This window comes from Vicia villosa, linkage group LG6 (assembly GCF_029867415.1).
Source record: "Vicia villosa cultivar HV-30 ecotype Madison, WI linkage group LG6, Vvil1.0, whole genome shotgun sequence".
NCBI classification, from domain to species: domain Eukaryota; kingdom Viridiplantae; phylum Streptophyta; class Magnoliopsida; order Fabales; family Fabaceae; genus Vicia; species Vicia villosa.
Window position 1 is genome coordinate 44,146,872 of NC_081185.1, and position 20,779 is coordinate 44,167,650.

The window sequence follows — 20,779 nt, forward strand, 5'->3', positions numbered from 1 at the left end:
GAAATCATAGTCTTTCAAGAACTCCAACCATCTTCTCTGCCTCATGTTCAATTCTTTCTGATCAAATAGATACTTCAAACTCTTGTGATCGCTGAATACTTCAAATCTTGATCCATACAGATAATGTCTCCAAATTTTCAATACGAAAACCACTGCTGCCAACTCAAGATCATGAGTACGATAATTCCTCTCACGCACCCTCAATTGCCGCGAAGCATAGGCTACCGCTTTACCACCTTGCATTAACACGCCGCCTAGTCCCATTAGTCTGAGACTTCTTTGGCTTCTGACAGTGAGTGCTAATGTGACCCTGCTCACCACAGTTGTAGCAAGTAGGCACACTGGTTCTACAATCCGCCACGACATGACCTGTTTTTCCACACTTGAAGCACTTCTTCATGTCTTTCTGACATTCATTAGCACGGTGCCCCTCGGTACCACATCGGAAGCAAGTAATGGGGTTGGAAGCAAACCCTCCCCCATTTGGCTTCTTCCCAAAACCAACTTTCTGTTTTCCTTTATCAGCAGGAGCACTCTATGGTTTCCCACGATCATGCTTACCTTTTCGATCGTTCACAGCTTTGTAATGTGCAATCCTGGCTCTGTTATCATTGTCATAAATTCTGCTTCTGCTCACTAGCTCTGGATAGTTCCTTATCTTCTGACAAGCAATACTCTGTTTGATCTCGGGACGCAGCCCGTTCTCAAACTTGATGCACTTGGAATTCATAGCCTCATTGGTATTGTAATGAGAACAATACTTCACCAATTCCTCAAATCGAGCAGCATACTCATCAACGGTCATATTCCCCTGCTTCAATTCTAGGAACTCAATCTCCCTCTTGCTACGAGCATCTTCCGGAAAGTACTTTTCCAGAAACTCAGCTCGAAACACTACCCAAGTAATAGCAGTACCTGCAGCTTCCATTCTCTGACGACTGTTATCCCACCAGTCCTCAGCTTCACCTTCCAGCATGTGCGTACCAAACTGTACCTTTTGATCCTCATTGCATCCCATGGTCCTGAAGATCTTCTCAATAGCCTTCACCCATTTCTGTGCATTATCTGGATCAATGATACCACCTTCAAACTTAGGCGGCTTGTTACTCTGGAACCTCTCTAAGTTGCGAAACTGTAGATCTCCAGCATTATGATTGTTGTTATTCTGCACCGACTGCGCCATAGCTTGCAGTGCAGCAGCAAGAGCAGCATCATTCCTTCCTGCCATTCTGTCCAACAATCCAAAATACAGTTAGAAGAACACACAAGTCAACTCCTAAACTAAGGACTGACTCTACTACATCTGGCCGATTGAACCGACCTGCTCTGATACAAATTGTAACACCCAACTTTTCCCAATTTAAAAATTACGGTAAAATAGTAATAATATTATCAGAGTAATACAACACGAGTGGAATGTTACATCTTTCAAATAAAACAGAAACTAAAGTCTCAATACTTTATTTATTCGTTTCTCACAAAAATCAGTAATGCAGCGGAAATAGTCTTTATTTAAAATAAATCACGGCACACTTGCCACCAATAAATAAAATCCACCTTAACCCGTGGTTCTCCAAAAATTAGAATTTAAAAGCGATACGTAACAAAATTCAATAAAATAACATTTGAAATAAATTCCCAAAAATTCCCGTGTTACGTATCAGAGCGACTCCTAAGACTCGATCAAGCAACACGTACTCCACGTACAACTTAAGTACCTGAATTATCTGTACTCCCAAAGAAGCACAGACACAACAAACAAGAAAGAAAGGGGTGAGAAATACATTCAATAAATAACGGTGAATAATACATGCTAAGGAGTAGTACTCACGCTAATCACACACACAATCACATATTTACAATACATATATCAATTCAATCACAATTTAACAATCAATTACAATAATGCAATGTGACTCCATGATTTGACACAAATGCATGTGGTACCAAAACACTGTTCATTCAATCGAACCCGATTCTCAAGGAATCCAGATAATTCGCATACACTCCACTGAGCAACGAATTATCTCCACTACGACTCCACAAGTGAGTCCGGACCTACTAGGCATCTACCAAAGATTTTCACCTAGCAGTTTCAATGCTATGATATGCAATGCACCAACAAACAATATACATATTTAAATTAAACATTATGTATATTACACGATCCTCCTGATCACACGATTCTCCTGATCACTCGTAAGCCATGCTTACCGTAATTCACACCGGAATTACTACCGCTGCCCCAATACAGCACACAACAAGAATTTACGTTATTCCGGACAAACTTACCAATTATTAATCCACACGTGGACTGATATTTTACATTGATAATATACTTTCACTTATATTATTTTATTTTATTTTTGTCGCCAAACATTCTGATATAACACACAAACTAGTTTCCTGTCAAAATGTGAGTGCCAAATAAATCACTAGTCTCTCTTTCTCATACCACCAAATTAATCACTAGTCTCTCTTTCTCATACCACCTATTAATATGCACTGCTGCAATTTACTAAACCATTATTTACCTTATTTAATTTTCTACTATGATAACTTATCTACTATTTATTCTAAGTTGTTTTACTACTTATCTTGCTAACTATAAGTAGATTAATTACATGAAGTTCTTTAGATTAGTTTCATATAGTTTCTAATTAATTACTAGTACTTATTACTAATATTTATTCAATTAACTAGTGTATAAACTTACTCACAGCAGTAACTAAAACATGCTAAGACATAAGGACGGTCGTCCCATTATCATGTGTGGCCGTCGCCACAATTTAGACTGTAGGCTAGTAATAATTTCTATATTATGCTATATCATTTACAAAAATTAATTTTCTGCATTGTGCTGTATCATTCACTCACAGAAAATGGTTTTTCTAATCACACGATTGGTTTCCAACTTAATTCAAGACTAATTCATCAACACAGGACAATTTCCAGAAATTATGATTCCAATTGAATCAACCAACCGTGACAGTATTATCAACATATGACAGCAACAACAATCATGTTAATTTCGTATAAATTCAATCACATAATTCACCAATTTCAATCAACACTCAAACACAACAGAAATTAACATACAAAATTCCTACGAGAGAAAGGACCCCTCACTACCCCCTCATAATTAAATCACCTATAAAGAACTCATTCTCCCCCCTTACCTCGATTCCGGAAATTGCTTTGACTATGAAGAAATCTCTTAGTGGCCTCCTTGTTCTTCCTCCTCTCTTAGCCTCCAAATGCACAAATGATTCTAAAAACCTAATTCCTCTCCTAAGACCCCTATATACTTATTAGTAAAATACCACTCTTGCCCTTAGTCACTAATAACTTAATTTCTTTAATTCTATTAATAATAATAATATTAACAACAATACTAATAATAATAATTCTAATAATAATATAAATAATAGTAATCAATAAAAAAAATAATAATAGTAATATTAATATCAATAATATTACTAATAATAATATTACCCAAGTCTATTATTACTAAATTAATGTTATTCCGACATTTCTACTTTACCCACTCTGGTAAGGGTACTCCGCCTACGCGTTCGATCACACACCCAAAACAAAGTCTAACAAATAAAATACTACGACGGTTAAATAATTTAAAATGGGGTGTTACAGAAGGCATTGTTCTTGGTCACAAGATTTCCCACAGGGGAATCGAAGTCGATCAAGCTAAGGTGGAAGTTATCTCAAAATTACCACCACCTGTGAATGAGAAAGGTATTCGAAGTTTCTTAGGCCATGCGGGATTCTACCACAGATTCATAAGGGATTTTTCAAAGATAGCCAAACCTCTGACTACTTTGTTGGTTAAAGATAAGACTTTTGTATTCGATAAAGAGTGTGCCGATGCATTTGAGACACTGAAAAATAAACTAGTGTCGGCACCCATTGTGATTGCCCCTGATTGGTCTCTACCCTTTGAGATCATGTGCGATGCTAGCGACATTGCAGTGGGGGCTGTACTTGGACAGCGGAGAGAAAAATTGCTTCATGTTATTTATTATGCCAGTCACATTTTGAACCCTGCATAGATGAATTATGCAACTACCGAGAAGGAATTGCTAGTCGTTGTGTATGCCTTTGATAAATTCAGGCAATATCTGTTGGGTTCGAAAGTGATTGTTTACACTGACCATGCTGCTTTAAAATATCTCTTTGCCAAGCAGGATTCGAAACCCAGACTCTTGAGATGGATTTTACTTCTCCAAGAGTTCGATGTAGAGATCCGCGACAAGAAAGGGTGTGAGAACACTGTTGCAGATCATCTTTCGCGGATGTCACCTATTGAGGAGACAGAAGAGCGGCGTCCAATAAAGGATGAGTTTGCTGATGAACACATCCTAGCTGTTATTGGAGTGCCTTGGTTTGCTGATTACGCAAACTACCTTGTTGGCGGTATAATACCTGGCGATTTTGATTCTAACCGTAAGAAAAAGTTTGTTCATGATTGCAGGTTCTATCTATGGGACGACCCATACCTGTACAAGAGAGGAGTAGATGGGTTGATACGACGATGTGTGCCTGAGGAGGAGCAAAAGGATGTGTTGAGAGCATGTCATGACTCTGAATATGGAGGTCATTTCAGTGGGGATCGTACTGCATCCAAAGTCTTGCAGTCAGGATTGTACTGGCCATCATTGTTCAAGGACTCCCAAGAGATGGTCAAGGAATGTGATAAGTGTCAGCGTACTGGGAACATATCAAAAAGAAATCAAATGCCCCAGAATTTCATGTTAGAGGTGGAGTTATTCGATGTTTGGGGAATTGACTTCATGGGTCCGTTTCCACCATCATTCGGGAAGAACTATATCTTAGTTGCAGTGGACTATGTATCGAAATGGGTGGAGGCGGTAGCTTTACCAACTAATGATGCGAAGGTAGTAGTCAAGTTCTTGAGAGAAAACATATTTTCAAGGTTTGGAGTACCGAGAGCGCTGATAAGTGATGAAGGAACTCACTTCCTCAATCACCTCATGGAGAAGCTTCTTCAGAAGTACAATGTGAAGCATCGGATAGCCACTCCTTACCACCCTCAAACTAGTGGTCAGGTAGAGGTGTCTAATAGACAGCTCAAACAAATTCTAGAAAAGACAGTGAGTTCGTCACGAAAGGATTGGGCAACAAAGCTAGATGATGCGTTATGGGCTTACCGAACGGCGTTCAAAACGCCCATCGGGATGTCACCATACCAGCTTGTCTACAGAAAAGCATGTCACCTGCCTTTAGAGCTTGAACACAAGGCATTTTGGGCAACTAAATTCTTGAATATGGACTTATCTCTAGCAGGAAATTCTAGAATTCTGCAGTTGCATGAATTAGAAGAGTTTCGGAATCGTGCGTACGAAAATGCAAAAGTTTACAAAGAACAGACCAAGAAGTGGCACGATAGGAGGATCCAGAAAAAAGAGTTTTGGGAAGGACAGTTGGTCCTTCTGTACAATTCCCGCTTGAAGCTATTTCCGGGAAAATTGAGGTCCAAATGGTCGGGACCATTTGTGGTTCATAAGGTGTTCCCGTACGGAGCAGTTGAAATTAAGAATCAAGCTAATGGAGACATCTTCAAAGTTAATGGGAAGAGACTAAAGCCATATTTCCAAGGTCAACCAGTTGGACAGGTTGATGTCATTCGTCTTACTCAGTAGGACGATGGACCGTCGAGCCATGCGACGTTAAACGAAGCGCTTTGTGGGAGGCAACCCACGTATTTCTTCTAATCGTTTTTCTGTTCCTTTTTGTTGCTTTTATGTTTCCATTCTATAGGTAATCATTGTGCGTGGTGGTGAAGTCGACGTAGGGGAGAGTCTAGCTGGTGAAAGCCATGAAAAGAAACAAAATGAATTCGAGTTTTTGCTAAAAACAGGGGTCTGACACGGCCACCCGTGTCACGTGACACGGCCCGTGTCAGACAGAAAAGTGATGAGAAAAAAAAAGGGGATTTTCACAAATTTGCAAAATCAGGAGACTGACATGGCCGCCCGTGTCACGGGACACGACCCGTGTCAGGAGTGCTGTTGGTGCCTAAAAAAAGGGGCATTTTGAGAAAGGGCAGAGGCGCAACACGGCCGCCCGTGTCACGGGACATGGCCCGTGTTGCGTAAAGCGTATTTTTTTTTTCCGAATTTTTTTTAAAATAAAAACCAACTTATGTGGGTGGGACCCACCACTTACTCTCTTGTTTTTCCGAAAACCCTCTCTTTTTCCCCCACTTTTCCTTTTCTTTCTTCCCCTAAAACTTCTTCTTCTTCCTTTCTCTCACCCTAAATCCCTAAAACTCCATAACTCTTCTCTCATAAAGCTCTCACCTTTCACCTCTTGCCCATATCAAAACAAAATCTCGCTTCACAAAAGTTGTTCTATTTTCCGCTCTCTACGCGGCCACGGTATTTTCTTCTCCTAATTCCGTACTTTATTTTTTTTCGGATTTTGTTGTGTGGTTTGTTGTGCAGGAACAATCATGCCTCCAAGGAAAGTGATTCAAAGAGGTGATGTTGCTGAATCATCAAGGGCAAGGCAGCGTGCTCGTAGAGACGCAAACCCTCATGACATAATCTTCATCAAACCGGAACACCGACGCCGGTATGCCGCTCATTTAAAGCGTAAGCTTATCCCCACGAGGTATATCTGTAATGACACTCTTAATAATTTGGGTCTGACTACTGAGGTTCACCGTATGTTTCACTCTGTGGGTATGCTAGAATTCATGCAATTCGAAGCGCCCACGTTTGAAAGAATAACTCTTGAATTTTTTAGTACGGTGGAATTTAGGCTGAGGCACAGGTGGACAGGTACTGAACGAGAGTATTACGGTACTCTTACTTTTCGATTGTTCAATAACGAACATGAGCTTACTGTTGAACAATTGGGAGCGATTCTGCGTCTCCCAATTTCTGGTCCTGGTGCTGCACCTGATTCTTTTGCTGCAGGTGAATTTTGGAGAGCTATCACAGGTTTATCAGGTTATGTGGCCAAAGAGGCCAAATCATCTAGGATTCACAATCCGTGTTTCCGTTATGCTCATAAGGGTTTGGCATACACTCTTTTTGGTAGAGGAGATAGCAATGGTGTTGCTACCCAACGAGAGCTTTTTATCTTATATTGCATGGCTAACCTTCAATCAGTTAATGTGGCCGCTTTTGCGGCAGATTTTTTAGGAAGAGTTGGCCGTGCAAGCACTGGAGGCATCTCGGTGGGGGGTATGATTACTCAAATTGCTCATCATTTTAATTATTCCCGTGAATTGTTTGATGTTGTTCCTGTTCAAGGGAAAACCAAGATTGATATGGAGGCTCTGGTGAATCAGCTTATGATTCGTATTCACCATGACTATTACTCTTTAGTCATCCATGGTAGACATATTCTAACTTTGCCTGCTCCTAATTCTATTTCTATTACTAACAAGGCAAACTGGTTGTATGAGAACGTCGCCCCGGATTATGGGGACGACGAGATGGAACAAATGGATGCAGGTTTCGATGGGGAAGATGAAACCCAAGGAGAAGACCAAGGAGAAGAAGAGGACCACCCTCAGCACTTTGACCCGACAAATGCGGGAAGCTCTCAGCTGCCCCCTCATCAATGGGAATGGGTGCACAATGAGATTGGGCACATTCGCACAGAACAAGAGAGGCAGAGTGTTGAGCTGTTTCGGCAAGGGGAAGAGTTGCGAAGTTTTGGGACTGAGCAGACCCGCCAAGGGGCTGCCATTGATGACATGCATGCGATGATGCAACGCCTAATGTTGCATTACCCTCCGCCTCCACCTCAGTGAACTGTAAGTCCTCCTCTTGCTTTGAGATTAAACATTGGAGACAATGTTTCGCTCAAGTGTGGGGGGGTTTTTCTCTATATTTAGTTGTTTTATTTTACTTTTGAGTATTTTCAGTTTATGTGTCTAGTTTTGCTTTTGGTTTTTAATTAGTTTGCTTGAAGGAACATTGTGTTACAGAAGGATGTGGATTGTGTCAAAGAGAGGTGAACCAGTACCGAGCGGACGAAAGATCCAACCCGAGCTTGCACCCCTGAAAGCTGATACAACTGAAAGAAATAGTTGGACGCAATTTGATGACACCGGACTAAGATTGAAAGTTGGTACAGACGAACCGGAAAAGAAGCGACACTACACTATAAGTGCTCGGGATCCTGTAAGCTATGCCCAACATGGTGAGATCATAAAAAGCCAGAAAGTTATCATCATGAGAGAGTAGTCAGGTATGTTTTTATCACTTTGAATTTGCGTAAGTTCTACTCATATGACACTACATTGTAACACACACTGAGGCACGTTTTTGTTTCCCCTTGAGCCTTTTTAGCCGTCCCTTAATTATGTTAACCATTGCAAACCCCTTTGAGCCTGTATCCCTTGTTTGTTTGTTTTAAACCGCATCTATTACCCCTAAGCCAAAAGAAAAAAAATATATATAGATCCTTTTGTTTACCCGTGCTCGGCATAAATGTTGTGGATGTAGAAATTGTGCAGAAATTCTAAGTTTGGGGTGGTGAACTTTGTTAAAAAAATAGAGAGGGGCAAGAAGAAAAAAATAATGAATATAAAAAAATATGCGGAGACTTGTGAATGCTCCGAGAGAAAAGAAAAAGAAAAGAGAATACATAGAACTCATAAAAACACACTTGTCCCGACTATATGACTTGGTGATGGTTGAAACGCTCGTATGATTGAGTGAAGTTTGAGAGTCAATGTTAAACCCCATGGTTATAAAATAAGCACAATAACTAGAAAAACAACATGATTGCCGAGCCCCAAAAACCTTTGTTTATCCATTCCTTGCATATCCCACCTGTCCTAAGCCACGTTACACCCCTAAGACCTCAAAAAGTGTGTGCAAAAATGTTTGTGTATGAAGGTAGAATTTGTTCAAATTTAAGAGTTGATATTGCATATCGTGATGTTTGAGTGAATTGATTTTAACCGTGAGAGACTTGGTGAGAAGTGTGAAAAAGCTTACAGGTGAAAGAGCATTTTAATGTGAGAGTGAAGCGGAAGACTCGGGGAGTAAGAGCTAGCATGAATGACCAGGCTGGTGGAAGTTGAGTTGCGAAAAACACGGTTGTATTGTGGAAGTATGAATTCATGGGTGACCTTGATTTGAGCTGTCAGGCATTGCTTGAGGACAAGCAACGATCTAAGTTTGGGGTTGTGATCGGCCACCAATTTGTACTGTGTTTTCATCAATCTCTTGGCATAAATCTCATCAATTCGGTAACATAATTGTCCGTCTTTTATAGTTTTTATTCGTATTTTGAAAGTCTAGTTTGAGTTGTTTGTTTTGTTTTGATGCTATAAACTCATGATTTTTAAGATGCTTTGATGCTTGTTTCGGTAGTAATTATGTTTCAGGTCTACGTGTTAAAGTCCACAAGAAGAATGCAGAGCCAAAGTAGCTGGAATCGAAGCAAAAATGAAGATTTGGTGCATACAGTGGTCTGATACGGGTACCAGTGTCACGGGACACGGCCCGTGTCAGGAAGCAGGAAGGAAAAGAAGAGAAGGCAAGTCAGTGGCCTGACACGGCCGCCCGTGTCACGGGACACGGCCCGTGTCAGGAAGTCTGGGCTGGAAGAAATTCAAATATTTGGACAGGGGGCCAACACGGGCGCCCGTGTCACAGGACACGACCCGTGTTGGCAGGCGCGAGAAACTTTTCTTGTTTTCGATTTTAAAAAGATCCCAACCTCATTAAGGGTAGTTCAGACTTTTCACCGGTTCAGAACTTGAATCTGATATACATAGACCTAATTCTGAGTAGGAGAGGCATCTTGGAGGATTGAGAATAGAGAATTATAGAGAAAGAGCAATCAAGGGATTTGGAAGAGATCTTCAAGAGCACTCGCGATTGGAGATCATATCGACCGATAATTTCTTGTAATGTCTACATTTACTCTTGTTATTTTCTTGAACACTATGAGTAGCTAAACTATACTATGCTAGGGTGATGTCCCTAAATCTTTTCATGTAATGAATTGTTAAAACCGTTGTTGATGATTTTGATGTTTTTATAAATTGAGTTTATGATTCAAAGTTTTTCATGCTTTATCATATTGGAAAATATTTTATTGATCTACGATTAGGGTTAGGCGTGACACACCACCCTAATGCATTTTGAATCAAAACACTACCGGTAAATCGCTTAGGAATAAGGATTTCATGATGGTGATCATCCATTCTAGATTATGCTGCATAATGTCTTAATACTAAATTCAATTATTGAGGAATTAAAATTGACTTTTAAGTATTAAGAAGTTCTCCACTAAGGAATTAGGGAAAACTATTTTATAGAATTGATACTCAATCATAATCACATCTTTTCGTTAACAACGGTATTCTCAAGGAGTTACGTAAGATTTATACATCAACCTTAGCATGTCTTCTCATACTTGTATTAAGTTATCATTTACTCATCGTTTTTAATTATAAACAGTTAGTTAGCTTTTATCAAACAAATCAAAAACCAACCATAGTTGTACGAAGTGGAAGATGGTAAGGAAAGACGAACTCCTGTTCATTAAGTATTCGGATTTAGATGTTCTGTAACTGAAGCGTGTGACCAAGTTGTGTTTAGATGGACCTAACACAGAATGATGAACAAGTTAGTGGTCTGATTTTGAGAATTATATACCTCGAAGAGTAGTTGTCGATAAGTGTGTTTAGGATTCTCGCATGTGTCATGATACGAACGCCGAGAAGTAACCATTGCTGTTAAAAGGATAAGCATGGTAGAGTAATTGGGCCAGGTGGATATTGAAGACCAACAGAGTTAGTAAGGCTTGACTTTGGAATTCTTTGAGCATCCGGAGTAGTTGGCGATTACTGTGTTAAGGACTGAGCACGCGAGGTATGGGTGGACGTCGAGGAAAGATAGTTAAGGTTAAGAGAGTAAGGGCAAGAAAAACTATCACTGAGTCTACTACGTGAGCAAATTGATCTGAAATGGATGCACGTCGATTTGGTATTTGGATAACGATGCAGCCTGCAAATCAATTTGCACAAGGTGCAAATGATTGTTGTCCGACTGATAGTGGAGAATCCGCAAGTTGTTGTTTATGATGACTTTATTGGTTTGATCCTAACTTGAGAATCAACTAAGGTCAGTAATGAAACAAAATGATTGCAAGGAATAATGCTCATGTAGAAGAATTGTGTTAATGGGAATTAAGCATCATCCGTAGCCAAGTTCGAAGAAGTAAATGAAACTAAGGAGACCCTGGGAAGGTATTGAGACAATTTGAGATCAGAGTAGTGCAGTAAGCGAAGGGAGCATATAAACAATGCGATTAAGATTTGTTTGGAATACTCATAAATTTAGGTTAAACATATACTGAAAAGGATCCTTGAGGTTGTATGAAGAGTTTGTTATCTTGATGATTGGAAAGAATTCGAGGGCGAATTCTATTAAAGGAGGGGAGGATGTAATAATCTAAGTTTCTCATCAAGAGATAGTATCAAATTAAATGGTAATTTGACACTAAGAGATTGATAGCACCTAATTAAAGATAATGTTTTAGCTAAGAGACTAAAATCAATAATAATTAGATTAAAGGTTTTAGTTAAGTAATGAGATTAATTTATTAATCTTACAAGTCTACTAATGGGTGGCATATTAGTAATTGAGCTATAAGTTGTAAGGGTGTGGTTGTGATTTCACAAAGATTTATTAAGTAGAAATTGAAACTCTCTTCTCTCATTATTCCCATTTTCCTAAGTTTTCCAATTCAGAATTTTGAGAGGAGATGGTTAAAAGTGAGAGAGAAGGAAACGTGAGAGGAAGAGAGGAAGAGGAAAAGGGTCCAAGCTCACCATCATCCACACTTGCAACTCATATTCATCAATATGGAAGGTTAGTAATTGTAAAGAATAGTTATTATATCTCCTCTTTCTATTAAACCCTAAACCCATTCATAAGCCCTCACTCTTTTGGGTTGCATGTACATATATGTTGTGATTTGGAGTAATTGGAAGAGCTAAAGAGCTGGTGTTGGAATGGAGAAAGGATCAAAAATCAGAATATTCATCATCATCAAGGTGAGTTCCATTAGTTAGGAACTTGGGGTAGAATTTGGGAACCTAGCATGATTAATGGTTTAGACTATGATCAATACTTGCATTTTGATTTTATGGATGAAATTTGTGTTCTTTTGATGCTTTTGTATGCCATGGAATGTTAAATTATGATAGGGTTCAAATTTGGATTGTTGGGGAACCTATGGATGAGTTAGAACACTATTGGAACTGGTTTTATGCAAGAAAAACGTGATTTTTGCTTCTGGTTCAGTAAGCAATCGATTGCAGGGGTCAAGCAATCGATTGCACTGTGAAAAATTGACTTTCTGCGCTTCTGGTTCAGCGAGCAATCGATTGCACACAAGTGCAAATCGATTGCACCTGACAGAAAATCACCCCTTTACTGTTTCGACCATAACTGGAGATTCGTAACTCAGAATTGGGCGCCGTCGGAAGCATTGGAAAGCTAATGGAAAGGGCTACGAGATGTCTAAGCTTCCACAACCTTAGCATACTATTAAGTACTAATTAAATCCATGTGAATATTCTTGTACCTTAGTTACTAAAAGATAATACTCGAATAATTGATTCGTTAACCGTCCTAAGGGCCGTAGTATCCAAGTGTTCCTTTAAGAGGGTATTAGGCATCATAGAATGAGCGGTAATGAAAATAAAAGCTAGCCATGTTCACCAAAATATTGAGGTCTTATATCTTGTGAAGCTAACCATGTGAACCAAGAGGCGAGGAGGTCCTACAACTTGATATAACTTGTGTACATCGATCAACAAAGTATGAATATGGTAAATTGGACCTTAGGATACCTAGTCTAAGAAATATGATCGGATGCTATCCTAATATTCCTTTTTCCTATCAAGCAACTTCTTCTGAAATTCTACAATCTAATGGTGTAGTAAGTATGAGACGAGGGGTTAGAGAACAGACAAAAGGATAGTAACTGCGAGTAGGCAAGTTACATATATGTTGGCTATTTCTTGTGAAGTATTTCCAAGGATGCCCCTGTGCCACATATATTGCAGGCATTCCTCGAGTGTGTGATCTCAGGAATGGGCCATGCTCCGTTGTTCAGGAGCTATTCTTCGGGGATGAACTCTCGGAGATGTGGGCCACACCTTCTCCTTTTGTCATCTCCTTGAGGGTGAATTTCTATGTGAGATTCGGGCCCTGGGATATTGGAGGAGTCGAATCGTGTGATGCGATTCAATGTCAATTCCATGGTTCTCTATAGTCATATGAGTTACTTACCATGTAGATTGAAAAGGTATGATTTGGGGTCTTGTTTCGAGAGCAGATAGGCAGGTAAACTCGGAAGACCAGACCTTGAGGGTAGCTCCCGACAGAAGGTTGGCAGGTAAATCGGGAAGACCTATTCTGGAGGAAACATGTACCTAATATTCGAACATGTGATATGTTCTCAGAAATCTAATCGGGTGGTCAGTGGACATTCAATTGTGGTACTACAAGTTGACATGCTTTCCTGTACTGGATAGTGAGGAAACCTTAGGATCTGACATTAATCTGTATTTGATGTATGTACCCTGTAGAGCCGAGAGGACCCATAAGATAGGGGAACTCACTGAGATTTAGTAATCTCACCCCATTCATCTTATTATTTTTTTCAGATACCGTGCAAGATCGAGTTTTGCTAGACGCTTGGATCAAGAGATTTTGATCGGATGCCGTGAAGATTGTGCCTGATCTTTTCTTCCGCTGTGTATTATTATCATTGTGTAGCCATATCAACTGTATCCATTTTTGAGATGATTTTGAAATGTATACATCTTATTTCATTATTCCTGACTTTTGTATGTACTCGGTACCAGTTATTAGTATTCTGCTAATATGATTCTAGACACATATTGGTAGGGTATTACATCACTTATTTTAAATTGTGTATTTACTTTGCATATGTTTTGTGTTTATTCAACTCCTACTAAGCTGTAAGCCTTTTGAGGGAGGATGACGAAAATGATACCGCAACCTCATACAGTATGCTTTTGAACGGACTATGCTGACGATATACTGGCATTGTTTCAATTCCTAAACAGTGGAGATATAAGGATGATAATCCCTCGTCAACCCCTTTTGAGCCTAAGAAGTAGAAGTTTTCTTTCATGTGCAAATTGAAACCTTTAATCATAACCCGGGGCAGGGTAGATTCTCAGTTAACTCAATTATACCAGTTGCCTTACACAAGTGATGATGGATTTCTGTAATTCTCAAGACATGCAGTCAATATCCACCAAAAAGAAAAAGATGTTAAGTCAAAACCTATGAAGGAGACTTATTAAAAATCGAAACATCCCGCTGACTGTAATCTCAAAATAAACAGTTCAGGCAAAAGTTGGGGTTACCAAAGTCAAAAAAAGGTCACTACAAATCCTCGACAAAAGAAAACATTACAAAAAAGATGACTGTCTGTCCAAATAAACCTCTGGTACTTTAACCATCATCAAATATCAATGTTACAACTTCAAGCTTTGCTAAGGCTTAAACGCAGAGTTAACTGAGCATAGGATCGAAGAACGTCACGAAGATTGGGATGGGTATAAATAAATTTTTGAGCCATTATCCTTTGTTTCTTAAACCGTGAACCAAGCCACGTTACAACCCTTGAAAGTCCTAACTGAAGCATGGTTAGTTCGAAAGCATACTATCACCAAAAAGGCATCCTGACTCCTTAAGGTTTACCACAAATGCTGAGTTGATATTTCGTTTTTACAAACATCACGTTTTTATAAACATCACGCTTTTACATCTCCTGTTTTAATGTTTTTCAAAAAAACAAGACAGACATATGCATTGCATCTCATGAATTCATTATTAAACATATTCTGCTACATAATTTCAAGTGTTAGCATCAGAAAGAATCTGCACAGGGTACGACTAATGACTAAAAATCATCCCGACAGACGAAGCCACTTCAGCAACAACACCTCTTACACTGACTCAATTGATTAGAAATCAATGAATACAAGGGGCACGACGTGCTTTGTCCAATCAATCTGGGGAAATCAGGTCAAAATTCCGAGAATCTCTCAAAGAATATAAATCAATCAAGGGCATGCACCCAAGTGGGTCTGAAGCTACCTCTCTATCAGTCAGGGGTATCATCCTCAATTTATGATTACTAGGGGCAGGTCATCCATAGTACACATCTCATAAGGTCCCCACAAGGCGAATCTCTCCAAGGTCCCTACTAACTGGGGCAAAGCTATGCAAGGCATGTTCAACACTCATTGGTGTGTTCCAATCAATACGAATCCAGGAATGGCAATTAATATAATACTGGGGGCAATGTTCAAGACATCCATGTCTTCCCATAGATCATATCCCCACAGAGCACTCTTCAAGAAGCTATCTTCGAATAAGTTCTCCTCTAAATCCACCATCTCCATAAAGGTTAGCACTCACAGTCGAGCTGAGTCAGATGGAACATCGAAGATTCTATTCATCTCTCTTATCCCCAGTTGGGTACATCAAGATCAACCATTCAAATTGCTTCTTTCCCCAAGCAGAAGCCAAAGATCCCTAGCTGAGTATCCTCGAGCATGAAGCGGGAGTTACTATCATCATTAACGACATGTTGCATACATACATCATTCATAATCAATCATTACATAAATACATACCATGCATCATGGCATTGCATGCTGCTAACTTTGTTTTTTCAAGTAAGTTCCCAAGCGGACAAATATCATCAGACAACTTATCAACTCTAACAAGCAGATTTTCTTCTCCAAAAGCAATTCAGATGAAGATTCGTTATGATAATCATTCCTATCAAACTCCCATCATATTAGTCCCCTGGAAAGGATATCTACATCAGTCCCCTGGCAGTAATCAAAATCCTTCTCATCATGTTAGTCCCCTGGCGGTGATCAGTTGGTCCTTATCATATTAGTCCCCTAGCAATGATATTTACATCAGTCCCCTGGCAGTAATCAAAATCCTTCTCATCATGTTAGTCCCCTGGCGGTGATCAGTTGGTCCTTATCATATTAGTCCCCTAGCAATGATATTTACATCAGTCCCCTGGCAGTAATCGAAATCCTTCTCATCATGTTAGTCCCCTGGCGGTGATTAGTTGGTCCTTATCATATTAGTCCCCTGGCAATGATATTTACATCAGTCCCCTGGCAGCAATCGAAATCCTTCTCATCATGTTAGTCCCCTGGCGGTGATCAGTTGGTCCTTATCATATTAGTCCCCTGGCAATGATATCTACATCAGTCCCCTGGTAGTAATCAAAATCCTTCTCTTCATGTTAGTCCCCTGGCGGTGATCAGTTGGTCCTTATCATATTAGTCCCCTGACAATGATATCTTCATCAGTCCCCTGGCAGTAACCACAAACTTTCAAAGATCTAATTCAGTTACTACAAACGGTGCTGACACGATCGACCTTCAAAGATCTAATTCTATCATCACGAACGGTGTAGACACGATCATCTTTCCAAAGTCTAATTCAGTTACTACGAACGGTGCTGACACGACAAACTTTCAAAGATCTAATTCAGTTACTATGAATGGTGCTGACACGATTGACCTTCAAAGATCTAATTCTATCATCACGAACGGTGTAGACACGATCATCTTTCCAAAGTCTAAATCAGTTACTACGAACGGTGCTGACACGACAAACTTTCAAAGATCTAATTCAGTTACTACGAACGGTGCTGACACGATCGACCTTCAAAGATCTAATTCTATCATCACAAATGGTGTAGACACGATCAACTTTTCCAAAGTCTAATTCAGATACTACGAACGGTGCTGACACGACTAACATTCAACAACTACTTCTCAACGCTTCAAGTTCAGATATAGTCTAACGTACAATTTATTCTGACTTTCAATACAGGCGGCATCTTAAAGCCCACTTCATATCCCCAATACCCGAATGGCATCTCTAAGCCCATCCCCGATGGTACAAATTTCTGGGTACTCTAGTGTTCAATCCTCTTCCACCTTTAGATACCGACTGGCATACAAACCACTCTACATCTTCAGGTTTAAGAAGACTGAACAGGGGAAGCTGTCATACCCCAAAATTTGCCCATATCATTTCTCCTTTCAAGCTCATACCAAAGTTCAAGACTCAAAGATACATTCTCCTAAACAATGGCTCAATGAACTAGGGTTTTGATTTCTCTGAAGAAAATCAATGAATCAAAGTCTCCAATGGATCTCATATGGCTTATGATATTTCAAAATATCTCTATGGCAATGTACAAGCTTCAATTCCAAGGATTGCCCAGTCAGTTGCTCAAAAAGTCAACAGTCGACTAATTTGACCTAAAAGACAACTGTGGTCAAACTATAGTCAAAATTCCTGATTTTTGGTCAACATCCTTATTTTGATGTTTCATTCATCATTTGATCAAGTAATTGATCATTATTCATCAAGGAGAGCTCAGAAATCATCAAAAGTCCAAGTTGTTAATTTAGGGTTTTTAGGAGAAAGTCAACCCAACTTTGACTGATCATATCTTTCTCATACTTCATCAGAAATTCCACAACCAAAGCTCATTATCAAGGAAATTTGATTCTCTACAACTTTGATGTTTGGCTCAAAGTCAAGAAATGCTTTCACATAAGAGATATAAGCCAAAACATTACAGGTCCTTCTAGAAGATCGCAAAAAGCAGTTTTTTGTCAGGAGCCATATCTTCAAAATAAAATCCTCAAATGCAAAATATGTTCCAAAGTGGATTGAAGAGGACATCTTGGGCTTTCCAAAAAGTCCTAGATCACTTCCATATGATCAAAATTGAAAGAGATATGAGGTGTACAAGTTGGTCAAATTTCAAGAGACATGTGAAACCCTAATTGCATAACTTTGTACTTTTTAAGCTAATGGGCCTAAGACTTACATTCCAAACATGATCATAAGCCTAATAAGGACCTATAAAACCTTCTTCATATTTTTATTATTTTTATTTACATTTATTTAGATTTTTATTCAAATGAAAGCTAAATAAATTAAGTAAAATGCTAAAATAAATGGATCAATTTTCATGGCTTGGTCATTAATCATATGGGGGGCCAAGAATCACCTAGGAGACCAATGAATTTCGTTGGTCCTTGGTTTGGATTTATATTTTTATTTATTTTTTATTTTTATGCAAATTAAATCAGAATAAAATAAAATAAATGTGAAAATTGGTGCATGATTTGATTATTCAATCAAAGATCATTCTTGGAGCTCAAGTCAATCATACAAATTTGATTGGAAAAAGATTGATCAAAAATAGAAAAATTTATACACAATTTTCAATCAAATTTTCTCATATTTCCAAATCACCAATCACATGATTTCTTTCCCAAGTAATTGACCTAATTTCTTCTCTTATAAATAGCTAACACATTCAGCCTCCAAGGGGACGAAAACCCTAGCCCTTAGAGTACCTCCAAAAGTTCCAAAAATCTCAAGAAAGTTAAATTTTCGTTTTGATATTTGGAGTCCTTTTCACGTCCAACTAATCATCCCAAGTTGCTCACCAGGTGCCCAAGTACTGGTAAGGACCCTAGACTCACTCCCATGCTACGAATACATGCATATCCCATCACTCATATTTCTCTTATTTTGGTTTGCTTTCGTTTTACATGTACCATGGCCTTTTAACGTGTTTTGATGTTTGCTCTAAGTTTATGATGAATAACAGAAGGGGTTTGAACCCTAAAACTGAAGCTTAGACGCATGTGGTGTGATTTGTAACAGCCTGAATTTAATTAACTGACTAATTAAATTAAATAAGGATTTATTTACTTAATTTGGACGAAGTTTGATAATTAATTGGATCGTCAGTGTTATTGAGAAACATGTTCGGATTATTAAGTGAAGTTGGAATTTATTCGGTTAATCAAAGAATTAATAAAGTGGAATATGTAGAGAAATAATATTAGAAATAATATTATTATTGGATTTTTATTTAATTGAGATAAAATTGGATTTAATTGGATTAATTAGAAAATAATATTAAGGGTAATAATATTATTTGTTGGAGCATAATTATCTATTTGAATTACTCTATTTCATCAATTGGGCCTAATTAGTTAGAAAGTGGAATTATATGGGTTAAGCCCAATATGAATAATATAGTAAGGGTTTGGGAAGAATAGAGGTATCATAACTTTGGCTCATTTTGGAGAGGAGGAAGAGGAAGAAAGGGGAAGAACAACAAGAGGCAAAAGCTAGGGTTTGAAGCACATTGAAGAGGTAAGGAGGAGAATCCTTATTATTATGAGTTAGTATGATTGGGTCAATGGGTAGATTAACATGATTTAGAGATTTTGTTCCTTAATTTTTTTTTATGATTTTGAAAATTGTTAGGTTTTGATGAGCACCCAATATGATAAGTAATGGTGTTATGATGTTTCTATTTGAAAATACATCTTAGAATTTATCGATACACTTTATGGGTTTTACAATATAATGTTTTTTTTTTAAGATTTGTGTTCAATCCCAATGTAGTGTTCAATACCGATTCATCTTTGATTCATATACTGTAGCATTTTTATGAAATATACATATTAAATATACATATGAAATATATACTGCTTCCTTATAATATATATGTATATAGTTTAAAGAACTAAGAGTCAATAATTTAATAATTTAAGGAATAGTGATACACCTGCTTTTTCAATGTGAAGTGTGTGATGGATACTATTTGGATTATACACTTTTTTTTCCCACCAAGTATATATTAATGGTTTGTTAAAGATATAAGTGACTTATAGAAAGAAAGAAAAAAACAAAATACATGACAGAGTTTTGAAAAGAAACATACACTGATGTGTAGCAGTACTCAAGAAATGCACTGATGTAGCTTCATGTTTTCAATTCACTTAAAACATCATGTTTTCAATTCACTTGGAACATCATACTTCCATCATACTTGGAACATAATAGTTACTAGTACTTGGAACATAATAAAAAGTACTGATGTATTATGTGGCAGTAGGATATGCACAATTTTGCTTAAAGTTTATTTTAATATTTCACTTTGATATAGAGATAGAGATATTTATGGATATATTGTTCATGATGTATCGTATGAGGTTAAAATTAAACTTTTAAACAAAACAGAGCTTTCATTTTGATGTTTTCTATATGTTCTAAGTGAGGATATGTTTCAATTACTAATATATATATATATATATATATATATATATATATATATATATATATATATATATATATATATATATATATATATATATATATATATATATATATATATATATATATAGGGAGCGTATCCGGTGATAACTGATATCTTTTGTGAGAAACAAGAACTATCGATATCAACCATCAAATTTAATTAACGCTTATGATTTAATAATTTCATATAAGGATCGTTCTATAGAATCTTTTCTATTATTTTAAATATTTAAAATTTTCATAAAAATATAATCTTACCAAAAGTGTTATTCTATAAACTATTTAATTAATTTTAATTTTTTTCATGTTTCCTCGTGCATTATTTTTCAAACTATCTTGATTTGTAACATTTATTGAAAAAAAATCATATTCTATATTTTTTGTATTGTTAAGGATTTTTTTGATATTATTATTTATTGTTTAAACTTTTTTAATTTTTCATGTTCTACTATTGTGATCTTTTAAAAAAATCATTATTGATTTATCGTCTATATTTTCAATTGATTAAAAATATTGAAGATTGTGAAATTATTATTTAT

At 37.7% G+C, this 20,779-nt stretch overlaps 1 protein-coding gene across 1 annotated transcript; it reads right to left on the bottom strand.

Annotated features, from left to right (window-relative positions):
* Nucleotides 1-229: 229 nt before the first annotated feature.
* On the bottom strand, nucleotides 230-1,228 carry LOC131613602 (uncharacterized). Its single transcript, XM_058885256.1, has 2 exons — nucleotides 562-1,228; nucleotides 230-516 (listed from the first exon to the last, which is right to left on the bottom strand). Exons 1-2 carry the CDS (start codon nucleotides 1,226-1,228, stop codon nucleotides 230-232), a joined length of 954 nt encoding a protein of 317 aa, XP_058741239.1.
* Between the last annotated feature and the right edge of the window lie 19,551 nt (nucleotides 1,229-20,779).

Excerpts from the sequence above, each read along its gene's own strand:
- LOC131613602 (XM_058885256.1), bottom strand. The coding sequence starts at position 1,228 with ATGGCAGGAAGGAATGATGCTGCTCTTGCTGCTGCACTGCAAGCTATG. Across the intron at positions 517-561 it reads AGCTGTGAACGATCGAAAAG|GAAAACAGAAAGTTGGTTTT; the intron begins GTAAGCATGATC and ends CTGCTGATAAAG.